This window comes from Pseudopipra pipra, chromosome 16 (assembly GCF_036250125.1).
Source record: "Pseudopipra pipra isolate bDixPip1 chromosome 16, bDixPip1.hap1, whole genome shotgun sequence".
In the NCBI taxonomy this organism is placed as follows: Eukaryota; Metazoa; Chordata; class Aves; order Passeriformes; family Pipridae; genus Pseudopipra; species Pseudopipra pipra.
In genome coordinates this window covers 9,646,119-9,659,755 of record NC_087564.1, presented here as the reverse complement: position 1 = coordinate 9,659,755, position 13,637 = coordinate 9,646,119, and the positions used below count along the sequence as shown (strand labels likewise).

General features: G+C 40.5%; 1 protein-coding gene across 6 annotated transcripts in view; it reads right to left on the bottom strand.

Annotated features, from left to right (window-relative positions):
* The window catches only part of LOC135423126 (radial spoke head 10 homolog B-like), a 16,328-nt gene extending 2,691 nt beyond the window's left edge, over positions 1 to 13,637 (bottom strand). Inside the window, exons 1-18 of one of the 6 annotated variants that reach the window (XM_064673049.1) lie at positions 13,361 to 13,637; positions 11,463 to 11,785; positions 10,699 to 10,774; positions 10,358 to 10,426; positions 9,982 to 10,152; positions 9,359 to 9,444; positions 8,630 to 8,750; positions 7,667 to 7,843; positions 6,869 to 7,001; positions 6,263 to 6,384; positions 5,613 to 5,802; positions 4,805 to 4,913; positions 4,641 to 4,720; positions 4,393 to 4,541; positions 3,482 to 3,589; positions 2,275 to 2,439; positions 1,715 to 1,766; positions 1,098 to 1,208 (exon numbers count right to left, since the gene is read on the bottom strand). In XM_064673049.1, coding sequence (XP_064529119.1) covers positions 1,098 to 1,208; positions 1,715 to 1,766; positions 2,275 to 2,439; positions 3,482 to 3,589; positions 4,393 to 4,541; positions 4,641 to 4,720; positions 4,805 to 4,913; positions 5,613 to 5,802; positions 6,263 to 6,384; positions 6,869 to 7,001; positions 7,667 to 7,843; positions 8,630 to 8,750; positions 9,359 to 9,444; positions 9,982 to 10,152; positions 10,358 to 10,426; positions 10,699 to 10,774; positions 11,463 to 11,752 — 2,209 coding nt within the window. In that variant the 5' untranslated portion in view covers positions 11,753 to 11,785; positions 13,361 to 13,637. Of the gene's footprint in view, positions 1 to 1,097; positions 1,209 to 1,714; positions 1,767 to 2,274; positions 2,440 to 3,481; positions 3,590 to 4,392; positions 4,542 to 4,640; positions 4,721 to 4,804; positions 4,914 to 5,612; positions 5,803 to 6,262; positions 6,385 to 6,868; positions 7,002 to 7,666; positions 7,844 to 8,629; positions 8,751 to 9,358; positions 9,445 to 9,981; positions 10,153 to 10,357; positions 10,427 to 10,698; positions 10,775 to 11,462; positions 11,786 to 12,420; positions 12,630 to 13,091; positions 13,265 to 13,360 lie in introns of those variants that run through there. The other 5 variants (XM_064673050.1, XM_064673048.1, XM_064673051.1 and 2 more) reach the window with 5 other exon arrangements.

Sequence of the window (13,637 nt, the reverse complement as noted above, 5' to 3'; positions counted from 1 at the left end):
GGCACTTCTGTTTCCAATGTGTTTTGGACTGCAGTACTTCAGCTCTGTGTCAGTGCAATGGCAAACTGGCTTCTGCATGTACAGAACATGGCAGCTCAGAGACACTTGGAATGATGCATGGGAAAGGGATGGCCCTTTCGTGGGGCCTCACAGTGACTTGGCCCTGGGAACGGCCCCAAAAGACTGTGGACTCTCCCCTTTAATCCCAGACCTGTCTTCTGCAGTGACCTGATGCCAGTTCAGGACCTGTGACCCCTGGGCACCGGGGAATGGAGGAGCAAACGACCACCTGAGAGGACGGAATGCAAATGTCCAGTTGTCAGAGGTGTCAGAAAACAGGACAGGGCCCAGTTCAGGGTCCTGAAGAAACACTATTTTTTCCAGATGTGTAACTTTTCAGTGATCAGATTTCAGTGGAAGAGCTGATGACCACACAAAGATCCTTGTCTACCTATGTTCCTGGATTTGAGTTCTTTATCAGCAGGAAACATTTAACAAGCACAAAACCCCAATCCAGATGAGATCTGCTAATCAGCAGATGAGATCTGCTAATCAGCCAGAAGATGGTACAAAAAAATTACAAGCATCAACATCAAAAAGTGCTCTTACTGATGTCTCTTCTGCATGACTGTTGGCCTGTCCTGACATAAGGCTAATGGTGGCACACCACTAGGAATAATTCTTATATTAAGTAAAAGAAGCAGAACATAGTAGTAATATATTTTATTTTTATTTAATTTATTTTATTTTTATTTATTTTATTTTTCCAAGACATTAAATGAGCAGGCTCGCAGATTGAGCTTCTCATGGAGTAAATACAAATTACAGTTTCTAGATGCCCTACAAATAAAATGTGGCATTTTAAAATCAGGGAAACTGTTTAAGTAAATATGTAAATGTCTGATTTAATTATGAAGTTTCATTCTCTTCAAAAAATATTTTAAGATTTTAAAAAATCTTCCCCAAGAATAAATGTTCATTTACTGCCCTCTTGTGACAAGCTGAAATCTGCATATACAATTAAAATTTCACAATTCAAGAGCTACAAGGGATTTTTTTGTGGGGGTGTTAGTAAAAAATCAGTAAGACTTCTTTACCTCCCAATTCCTTTGCTGGAAAGGAATCTGGTTCTTTTCCTGAATCCCAGCTGGACAATGACAGATCATCTTTGCTGTCTGCACAAGCTGAGGCAAATGAGAGGACAGTCTCTGATAATGCAAAGAAAGAAAATTAGAAGAACTCACTCTTTAATTCTATGCATTAAATATCAAGTTTGATCTTCAGCACAAACAAATATAGATTGTCCCCTGACCTGACAGCTAGACTTGTGGTTAAAATGCTTCTGAAATTATGAAAAGTTTGTCTATAATGAAGGCAACAGTGCAGAGTTCAATCTCTTGCTTCCATGCCCAAATGAGTGGGATAGAACAGGAAGAATTAAGGTTTAAAAACCCTTTTAAGTTACCTTCTAATTAAAAAGCACAGAAAATTCAGAGATTCAAACCTGCCCAGTTCTCTGTGTGCAGCAGGTATGGAAAGCTACACATAAAGCTTGTCATAATTGCCAGATTGAATGGAGTGCCCTGTGTAACTGCAATACATCAGCTGTTTCAGTGATCACCTTCGGTTTTAATTGTCTTGAAAGTTTCAGAAAGAGTGAATCTCCTCTAGCACCTCTATTTTTATAGATGTTCATGGTAACTGCAGTACTCACCCAGAAGAGATACTTGCTGACACTGCTCTTTGTCTTCACAAGATCTCAGTGGCTGGCAAGAAGTTTTAAATTCAGTTACTAAACATCTGAGCTTGTGTTCAAATTAAAAAGTGAGATCCCATGTCCCTTTGAGTCATACAAATTCCCACCTCCAAAGCATTGTGCCAACCAAACGCATTGTGCAATCATGCCTATCTCAAAACATTAAAATTGCAATAGTGTTTCACATTTGCAATGCCATTTTAGACATTCAGCTTAAAGCAGGAGAGATGTCTTCCACCAGCCAAGCAACCTGTCAGTTCCCCTTCAGAAGGTTTGCAAGTACTTTATGTGTATTTATAGTTATCTAGGAAAATGTGCAAATGTGTTAAAACTGTCCACACTGATGATACAATTTAAGGTAGTAATGAACAGGAAAAGCAGAAGGACTCAATCAAACAATTGTTTATGCAAAAAGGGGAAACTGGTTTCTACGTTCAGAAAACGGAATATTTGCAGGGCCTGACTTGGCCCTCTAAGTGGACACATAATAATATTTAACAGGGCTGCATCCATTTTACCTGAGAATCTCCTGAGTACAAAGCTGAGATTTCTCTGGAGAAGTTCTTGAATCTAAAGCTAGCTCTGTTCTGATTCTCAAGAGCTATTTGCTCCTTAACCATATCATGGGTAACGTACACCACTGCACATTCAAGAAGAGCTTCAAAAAACTCCAGAAAAACCAACTAGAGTAAAAGAAACAGAATGGTTAAATTCATTCATTTTTCCAAAATTCCTTCATTAACAGGCACGTGTAACTGAGCAAGCCAAGAACTCAGAAGTGATTGTGAAGTCTCACTGGCCTCACTTAACTAGTCAAACATCTCTTCTTCTGAAGAAAAATTGAAAACAGCCAAAGCTCAAAAAATTTAGGAGGTGATACACTGTGTTACATCTTATACAAGCAATATTGAACTAAAATGCTGCACAGATTTTTGTTTTATCTGCAGCTGTAAGAAATTTCTCTAAAAAGCAACTCACAACTACAGCTATTACCTAAAATATTTTACTTGCACATGATGCTTCAAGAAACCCCAAGAATGGGTGTAAAACGGATCCCTTGGTAAGACTTACCATGTGCGTTCAGTTTATCTGTTTAAAACAAATTCAGTCAAGTAATTTACAACAGACTGTTGCTAATTCTTGAAGGGTGAGAACCCTCCAAACTGGGCCAACTCTTGGGGAGCACAAGAGTCTTCTACAGTCACTGAGGTGGCAGCACTTCACATGGCACTAATCAGGTTTCTTGAATCACCAGATTTTCAGGATCACTCGGTTCAGATCTTAATTATTGATCCATTTTAACAGCCTTGGCAGCTGGAAGTGCAGAGATTGATCTCTGTGTAATCACTGACATACATCTTGTCAGGCAGCTGCCTCACAGACAGAACCACCACCAGCAGCAGCCTCCTGGAAATGGTATAATTCCCCCTGAGGGCTATGGCACTCCTAAGGAGTTATCTGGATGCTCCAGTATGCTGAGACTGTACTAAAAAAAATGGGATATTAAGAAAACTATAGATGTACATGAACTAAACTAAAAGGTACAGGCAGAACAAAGGAAGACAAAAATAGAGGCCTGAGTTTGTACTCTTCTTTTTTTTTTTTTTCCCAATAAATTAATTCATTTTCTTCCTGCTCCAGCAGGTAGGATAGTATTTGCAGCAGGTTTTAAAAGCAACTTTAATTGTTCCTGTAGCTATGAACTATGGTTTTTTCCATACACACCTCCAGTTCCATGTTGATACCAGTCCTACCACGTGGACAGGCACCAACTTTGACAAATATTTTCACAAGTCTTGAAACAGTTAATTGTTTGTTGAGAAGTTTCAATTCCTGGGAAAGAGTAAATGTTACATGTTAACAGCACTTAAGGCATTCCCACATGGACTTAATCTACCCTTGAAAGCCAGTACCAACATTTCTAGTGGTTTCAAATGATATTTCCACATGTGTAATTAACAACACAGTGAAATTCTGGCCTTACTGAAGCCAATGGGAATATTCCTTAGACTGCAAAAACAGTTAAAAAGAGAGCTTATGGAAAGCTCATAAACAAAAACATAAAAAATTACAATTTTGCCATCTGATTTTTTTTTCATGAAAAAATGGCTTGGATTTATAAAGTGACAGTCACCCAAACCCCAGGCACATTAATGGGAATTGTTCCCTACCTTCAGAGGAATCTTGATCTGTCCCTAAATTACTGAATTTTAGTAAAGAATCTCACGTTCATCTTGCAGTAAATACATTATTGAAGTGCCTTCCTGTGTTATTTCAATAACTGCCAGTCTTTGAGTTCTAACAATAAGACATGTTCATATATTCATTTTATAGGATGGAGTGGAGGGGGACACAGGAGGGACAATAAAAAATATTTATATTCCCTTAAAACACTTTTGTCTAAGATTTGATCATCTGAAATGATCGAGTACCAAATTAGAATTCAATCCTGAAAAAATGCATAAAAATAATTTCTGTAGAACAACCATCCCTTTAATGTCTGTTGGACAGTTTGCACAAATAATATCAGCCCTACCTTTTCAACTGTGCAGAAGCCACAGTTCTAAAAAGCCCATATAAAGTGAACAAATAAAGTACATCTAATCACACAAAACAGAAAAAAATTAGATTATTACATCCAACATCCAAACAAATTGCCTTATCTTCATTGTGGGTTCAAAGGGAGGGTTGAGATTCGGGCTGCAAAAAGCTCTGTATATCTCCCAGCATTTGTAAATGTAGTTCATGGCAAAAACAGCGTGTCTTTCTTCAGAAAATAAGATACCTTTTAAAAGGAATTGGTAAAAAATAATGGTTATAATAAAACAGTGATGTATGTGGCACTGATTGATGAATTCTGCACAGAAGAAATGCCATGGCTTACCTTGGACACAACAGGCAGTGGGAATAACATTCCTGGACATCATTGCTGAGAAACACCCATCCAGAGAACGACCTTTCACTCTACCGGGGAAACAAAAATACTCTTGTCTGGGAAGATTCCAGCTGATAACACTGAAATAAATTGCACTAAGAGATGGAACTTACTTGTGCTTTTTATGATAGATATGAAATGCCAGATGAATAAGGTAAGATAAAAATGTTCTGAACAGTAATAGCTGGTGTGGACAATGGATCTCCAGAAGTTCTTTACTACCTGAAAATTTTGAAAAAACAACCCTTTATTACGCTCACATCTCACATTCCTTATAGGAATATTGATCTGTCAGCCTTTCTTATCCTCTCCATCTCTGCCTATCACAGGCAATAACACTCCTGAAAGACTCAAAGCAGACACTGCACCATTTTCAAACAAGCAGATCAAGGGAGAACTGTCCACCTACAGCTGGATCTTAGATAATTCTCTCTTTCTAGAAATGCATCCACTCAGCATATACAGAAATAAAATGGGATGCAAAGCTGGAGTTAAACCCCACACATACTAGGGACACTGCAAGTCTAAAAGGAATTGATGGATTAACTGGCTCTATGGAAGAAAAAAAAACATACTACAGGCAAACCAAAGTTAACAACACGAAAAATAAAAAGATTTGTCTCTCCTAAGTCTCTTTCTCTGAAAACTACAGGTAATAGTAATGGCAAGACTAGGGGTGAATATATTTTTTGAACAGATGTCTCTTCAGTGCAATTTTTAAGGCTGTATTTTAATTTTGTGTTTTCTCACCTAAGGATCAGAAGTGCCTGGAGAAGTGTTAATGCATCCACTGAGAACTCACAGGCACAGAGGTCCTGACTTGGGGCCACTTAAGCTACCACTAGAACTTGCCACTCCAACTTTCTACAGCTTACTACTAAAATTCCTGGATTCCAGCCCCCAAGCACTGGAAGTACAAACCTCCCACCACCCGATCCATTTCAGCCAGGCTTATTTTGGAGTGATGAAACCGGCAGTCCTTCAGGAACCTCCAAAACTGGAGCTTAGTCATGAGGAAAGTGTTGTCGGGAGAATGCCCGAAGCCTAAGGCACTGTAGAAGCTGTAGTCTCTCCTCAGTGTTATCATGTGCCTCAACACTGCACGTTCTACCTAAATAAAGGATATGGTTTCAGCATCATCTCAGAGCAAGCAGAGATCAGCTTGTATTGATCCTGTAACTGGGCAGGTAATTTTCTGACCTTGCAACTTTGAAGAGCATATCCCCGGCTAAGTGTTCACAAAAGCATTACTCAAAAGTAGTTAAAATACATGGGGTTTGGTGACTGATAAAAATAAATTATCCTCTGTCAGCAGACAAACCTCAGAGTGGCTATAGGCAGTTGCTGAATGCCCTTCCAGATATGTTAATCTATTTTTATTGCTTTTTAGTGGAAGCTCAGAAGAGGCAATACTGTTTACTCATTGTTTTTGCTTTTCTGTTTTCATGGCCTTCAGATTTTCAAATAATTCTTAAATGGAAAGAGTTACTTTAATACAAATAAACCAAAAATAAAATAGTATGAAAGACACCACAGGGGAAAACTGAAAATATCAAAGAGTAAACTCTTACTTGGTGCAGTTCTTCCTGTCTCTCTTCCCTTGGGAACAAGTCAAGCAGTGAAGATATATCCAACTCAATATCTGACCCCAGGATAGAAGTACTTTCCGAGTCATTAATGGTTGTGATACTTTCTACCATGCAAATAAAATAAATTAGAACAAACTAAACCAAAGTTTAACATATAAATATGCACACAGAGAAAAATAAAACACGTATTATTCCTTTTTATCTTACTGACTTCGATCAATGGATTCCTTTATAATGAGGAGTAGGGATTTCATAATCAACAGCATAACAACTGAAGGGTATTTTTGTCAAACCAACTCCTAGCCAAAAGGAAATGCAGATATTACATATGTTATGAAACTTTCAGACAACAGTGTTCCAAAAACATCACAAGATGGAATGTGGTTGTGTCACTCAACTCAAAGTGTCACATGCAGGAAATAAAGAATGGAAGTAAAAGTCATTAATTATTAAGATAACTCCCATTTTTATCCAAGTTCTTTGAAGAAATTTGTCTGCTTCTCGAGTAAGTACAAACAGCTTCACATTATAGTAAAATGGAACAACAAAATGTGAACTGAGTGAAATATTTTTTGGGAAGCTGCTTACCAATGACAGAAGGAGTGGCAATGCCACTCAGCTCTTTTGCATTCACTGTATTCTCTTGAAGATGAAGACCTACCAGACGATCATCTACAAACTCTCCTTCATAAGCATGACCGTTCTTGAAGATAAACTTGCCCTACAGACAGAATTAATCTTAATATAAACACAAAACAAAGATCATAAAAATAACACTAATGTTCTCAGTCAAATTTCCTTTTCAGAATCTTGGCTAAAATGCAACATAGGAGACAAAATACATGAAAATAATTTTTCCTACCCTCTTTCATAATGCACTCTGTCACCTGTTAACTAAGTACACTGTTGGGATGAGACCTATGTATCTGTTTGATTTTGAAAAGTATTTTGAAGAAAAACATATAGAAAGGTTTGTTTGCAATCCTTAGTTTGCATATGTGGCACTCACAGTTTTTTCAAAAAGCTGTTTTATGTAAGAACTCTCTGTGCAAGGACAGCTTGAAATCCATTAATTCACAGTGTGAAATACTGACCAACCACTGCAAAACTCAAGATTGCAAAACTCAACTACCTGTTGCACTGACAGTCTCCTCAGGGAAATGTATTTCTTTATACACACAACACACACCTGACCACAGAGTCAATTTGTGGCCCAGCAAGTTCCCTGGAGGGACTCCTACTGCTCTCAGTGGACTCTGTGCCCTTTGTGGTGGATTCCATCCACACTGCAAACTGAATGGGGTTTTCTGTCCAGGAATCTGGAGATCCACAGTGCAGGGCAGAACAGTGTGCTCTGCTGTTGTCCATAGTTTTGCCAGGACTCACCTTGCCGTGCTTCCTATTATGAACCCACTGGCCTTTGTACAGAGCTCCACCGGCGTAGATGAACTTGCCGTGCCCGTGTCGTTCCCCTCGGACAAAATGCCCCACGTATTCGTTCCTCAGAGGGTACTGAGACAGAGGCCCTCTCTCGAAAAACCACACGTGGGTGCCATACCCATGCTGAAAAAAAATCCCTGTGTTTAGAAAAAAACATCCCCAGCAGAGCTGCTGTTGCTCTAGGGCCAGGTGAGTCCCTGAAATAAAGGCCCCCAGGTGATCGCTGCAGTGCCTCAAACCAGCCACACAACCCTGTTCTGCAAAGGGGCCTGGGAGAAGACCCAGGGGATACACTGAATCAAGCTCTATCACAGGACTCCCAAAACCACCCTTCCTGCCTGAATCCTTCTGCCTGTAATCCTGAACACCGTGCCAGAGAGCCAGGATGTTCCAGAAAGCTGGACTCCTTGGTAATTTTAAGCAGAGTGAAAAGACAGAGCGGGTAGCTCACATTCTTTTTCCAGCAGAATAATAAACAGAAGAAACAGAAAATGCCACAAAATCATCTTCCATCATAATGCTTTTCCAAGAGGGAACAGTGTGGTCTAATATTTTAAAGGTGACAGTGAAGTAAATTATCACATGTACTTACTGCTGAAGTAATATCTCAAGCTAAATATAGCCACAAACACTTAAATTATTTTAATTATTTTTTTTAATTGAAAAATGTTTCTATTTTCCATTAGGGAGTTAAATTATGATTTTATAAGACTAAGTCAAAAGCCTTTTAACAATTTCAATATTGCTAACATGAGAATCAACTTACAATAAAGAGCATGTTTCCACTATCTCAACTGGCAAAAACCATAAAAAGCTCCTTTGATATTGCACAAAACTCCCTATCCAGCTTTCCTAGAGCAGTGGACAGATGCTGAACTAAAGAGAGGTTTCCAGGGAAGCAATTAATACCTGGATGCCATTCACCCACTGTCCTACATACTCTTGTTTAGCTGCCAACCATATCATTCTTCCGTGTCCGTGTCGTACATTGTTCTTCCACTGACCTTCATAGGTGTTTCCAGACTTGTAGCTGCAAGAAAACAATAACAGCTAATGACTATTCATCCTAAATTCTCAGGTGATCTTGTGAAAGGCTTATGCAAAATCTCATTGCTAATACATTTAGAATTTATTATTGCTAAATATAACTGTTAATTTGGAAGTTGACTCACTGTGGCACAGATACAGAGGTTTGATTGTAGCCACCATTTGTCTACTATTTTTAACTTACAAACCACTAAACATTAACCAGCTCTTTTTTTTTTTTTCAAAGAGTCTTTGCCATAGCTAGTAAAAATCTTTGTTTACATGTAATTCTACACATAAGTCATTTAGTCATAAAGCAGCTCCATCTGGTCAAATCAATCCAGCATGTTTGGTTCTAAATACTGAATTGTGGTTTACCAAAGCTGAGCTGGGATTTTGTCTTTAGATGTTCTTTTATGTGAATGATCAATAGAAATACAGCACATAAAAATATAAGTTATAAAGAAGGTCTGTTTTATTATTATAAAGCACTTTTATTCCACTGCAGTAGTATGAAATGACAGCATTTGTATCCATTTTAAACAAAGGGAGAAACTGTATGATAATATACATGAAATATAAAAACATGAAGTATGTTTTCATCACATTTACCGTCTCATTCCCCATCCTTCTCTGACATTATTGACCCATTCACCTGAATACCAAGAGGCATGTTCCTCATCAAAATAAATGATACCCTGAAACAAACAGCATAGGCCATTGAAAAACCTAAATATTCATCTACATGAATAAAACATCACATACAAATTACATGACACGTGCAATCACGCTCGAATACTTAGTCACTTTGAGATGATGCACTGAAAGCAACTGAAGTGATAGAATTAAATAAAAAAAGCAACCTCCTTTGATGAATATTAGTTAAGACCTTAAAAAACACCAAGTAACCAAAAGAAAAATTGTATTACATCACATCAAAGTCTACCATGTGTTTCAAACCACTTGGAAATACTTGAAGAGAACTAACTCTGGCAACTTAATTACAGTACTGACTCTGAGGCAGATCAGTTTTCTGACCCATTCCCTTCCACCAGCAGCTCTACAGAGTTAACTATGTTTGCAACTTCAGAAAAAAATCCTTAGGGAAAACAAATCCCTACACAGCATAAAACCATGGAACAGAACAAAACACTTTTGTAAAACCTTTGCTCAGTAACACTTGCTGTTCTTGAAGGTACCATCCAAGCCCCTGCTCTCCTTTGGTTCTTACTCACCTTTCCATGTCTTTTGCCGTTACACCACTCGCCAAGGTAAGAAACAGGACGAGTTCTGCTCCTGAAAAATCCAAATCCATGCCTAATTCCATCTTTGATTGATCCTTCATAGACACCGTCATTCCATGTATAACGGCCATTAAACATCTGCACATTCTTAGCAAATGTTCCCTGAAAGATTCAATGACAACATTAAAGAAAACTAAGAGTGCCCTCCAACTATCTGGGAGAAGTCAGGTTTGTGATTGAAGCCACTGCCACAGTTCTGCAGTTGCCAGCTGTACTGTACCAATTCCTGCAACTGAGGTACTTTCCTTCAGTTTGCACATCTCATTGGCTGTAATTGTGTTCAGTTATAACTTAAATTATACTTTACCTCATACTTCACTCCATCAGCCCACGTGTAAGTCCCTTGTCCATGCATAAACCCTTCAGAAAACATGCCCTTCAAAATGAAGAGAATGGCATCATTTGCAAATATATTCTTACCCCAGCTGAAGCCCACAGTGACCATAAGACTTCAAAAGAACAACATATCAATTCCCCTGTAACTAGTTTCAAATCAAGAATTTTAATGCCAGAAACCAACAAGTTTAATGCTAAGTTTCAATGTTTCTGAAAGCTCAACCTCCACCCGCCTTAAAAGAAACAGCCTGCCTATTCTACAGATAGAACTTGGTCCACTACTACTTTATTTTTTTTAAATTATATACTCACCTTATAAGTACCCCCTCCCTCAAAACATGCAAATCCTTCACCCTCATACAATCCATTGACTTGTTCACCTTCATAGCTACAAAGAAAGCAAACTAAAGATGAAGATTTCAAGTCACTGCCAGTAGATCTAAACCACTAGAATGAATAAAAATAAATGACCTTTGATTTACCACAGTCTACACAAAGGTCAGCTGTTGTGTCTTGCGTAGAAAAATGAACCAGAAAAGTTTTCACTTTTTTGAACCTTCCTTGCAATATTTCACATAACTGTTGTGTTGCCTCAGACCCATATTTCTTTCAGTTAAGAAAAAATATCACCTTAGTAGCCTTTACTAGCTTACAACCAGGAATGTTGGTATGTGAAACATTACATACAGTCCTCTTGAAATACTAAAGGATTTTGTCAACATTGCCATTCACCTGCTTCTCCAGTTTGAGATATTCCTAAGGGATATGAGCAGCCCTAAACAGTAAAAGGCAGCAACATCTAAACATGACACGATATAACTACAGTTTCTTCACCAATTGTCTGCATATTTAAACAAAACTTTGCCAAAAATGGACAAGCTAAAAGAGCATCCTTCTGAAGGCAGCAGAATTCTACAGGTATGTCTCATAAGGTGTCACTGCTACTAGGTGTGAATAACCCAATTCTCTGCCTCAAATCAAGAGTCAAACCTGTGTTTGTATGACCCTGGGTACAGCAGAGATACTTAAATGAGAATTCTTGACTTCACTGCTGTATTTGTAACAAGCATATATACCTTTTTACAATAATTTGAGCAAGAATAGGCTCCTCACGGTACTGAGGAACAGGTTGGACTGGAGGTTCCTCTTCCTCCTCTGGGATCTCTGGAGTTGCCTGAGTTTCTCCCACAGCATTCACTGAATCACTCTGCAAATCTGGCAGCCCTGTTAAACCACTCTCAGCTGTAGTATCTTGTGCAGGATCAGGAGTATGTACAGATTCTTCTGCCTTCTCACTGTCTGCTGTCTTACTGTCCTTCTTCTTGACATCTTTTTTCTTGACATCTTTCTTCTTGCCCTTTGGCATAGCTGCTGAATTGTCTCAACGTGTATTTTCCTTCTGAAAAATGAAAATTTACTTCTGTCTGATGTAAATTTTTTTACCCTAAAAGCGAGCTGACAAAAACCCCCACAAAACACAGCTAACTACACAAAAAATTATCAATCTTTCTGTAATTATTATTATACGTGCATACATTTAATTTATTTCTGTCACAGCAGTTCCTCAAGGCAGTGGTGTCACCTTGTGGCAGGCAGGCACAGGGTTAACAGGGAGCACTGCCTGGGAATTACCTCCAAGTCATCCATCAAAACCATCCTGATGGAAGTGGTGTCAGTAGACTTAATTTTGCTACATGGAGATCTCCATCTTTACTCCATTTTTAGGTGTCGAGATTTAATTATGCAGAAAAATTGAAAGATATGAGTTTGGCAAGTTTGAAAGTCACAGCTGCACTGATACTATTGATTTAACTTGCCTCCCAGGTTACGAGTTGCAGACTGAACCACCATACAGCGCAACCACTGTATGCTGTAGTTATTTCGCCGGTTAAGAGCTAATTGAAGGTTACAGCACTGCTTGAGCAGCTGCAATAATAACTCGCACTCCTTTCACCGAGTGAAAGCAGCGCAAGAACCCAACCCCCGTGTGGCGAGGGCCGGCAGGGGCAGCCTCGGCCATCGCCGCGTCCTCACCCCTGAGGCAGCGCCGGGACCTGCGCGGGGGGCACGAGTGGGAGCGCGGGAGTCCGCGGGGGCGGCCGGGGCTGAGCCCTTCCGAGGGGCGGCCCGCTGACGAGCTTTTTCCGAGGGATGCCCCGGTGCCGAGCCCTTCCCGAGGGCCGCGGGTGCAGCCGGTGCCGCAGCCCTGTCCCCCCCTCGGCCCCCGTCGCCCCGCAGCGCCCCGTCCCCTCACGGTCCCCGCCGGCCCTCAGGCCCCGCGCAGGCGCAGTGCGGCGGCGCCGCCGTGGCCATAACGACGGCGGGTTCAACACGCTGCGGGCAGGGCTGGGAACTGTGGGTTTAACACACTGCGGGCAGGGCTGGGAGCTGCGGGCAGGGCTGGGAACTGCGGGTTTAACACACTGCGGGCAGGGCTGGGAGCTGCGGGTTTAACACACTGCGGGCAGGGCTGGGAACTGCGAGTTTAACACACTGCGGGCAGGGCTGGGAACTGCGGGTTTAACACACTGCGGGCAGGGCTGGGAGCTGCGGGTTTAACACGCTGCGGGCAGGGCTGGGAGCTGCGGGTTTAACACACTGCGGGCAGGGCTGGGAACTGCGGGCAGGGCTGGGAGCTGCGGGCAGGGCTGGGAGCTGCGGGCAGGGCTGGGAACTGCGGCTCCACACCAACATCCACGATTTACAGAAGGCACTCGGCCCATCCGCCCGGCCTGGACAGGCACACACAGGGTGTATGAGCGGCCACGGGCGGCTCCGAGCACGGGAGGAACATCAGCAGCATCACGGCCACGGCAAAGGGAGGGGCGAAGGGAACATAACCCATAAACACGTGGATTTCTTAGGTCAAATCTTGGTCCTGCAGACGTGGAAGAGCTTAGCCATCCGTTTAAATGGTTTCAGATTCAAAGTAACTATTTTGATTCTGCTCGAAATTTCCAGAATTTGGACTGACCTTATTGGCAATTTTGCATTCACTGTCAGAAAAGGGATCCCCTCTTCTTGATAAACAAGTTTGGAATATGGAAGAGAACAAGTCTAATTAAAAGTAAATATGCGAGATGAATTATTCTATTCAAGCCTGAAACACAGACACCAGTAAATTTATCATTAAGTGCAATATTTATGCTTGAGGTAATTATCTAATGAAACCCAGCTTTAGTATAAGTTAAAAAAAAGTACTTTATCTTCTGTATCACTTCCATTTGCTTTAAAATTATCATATGCAGGAT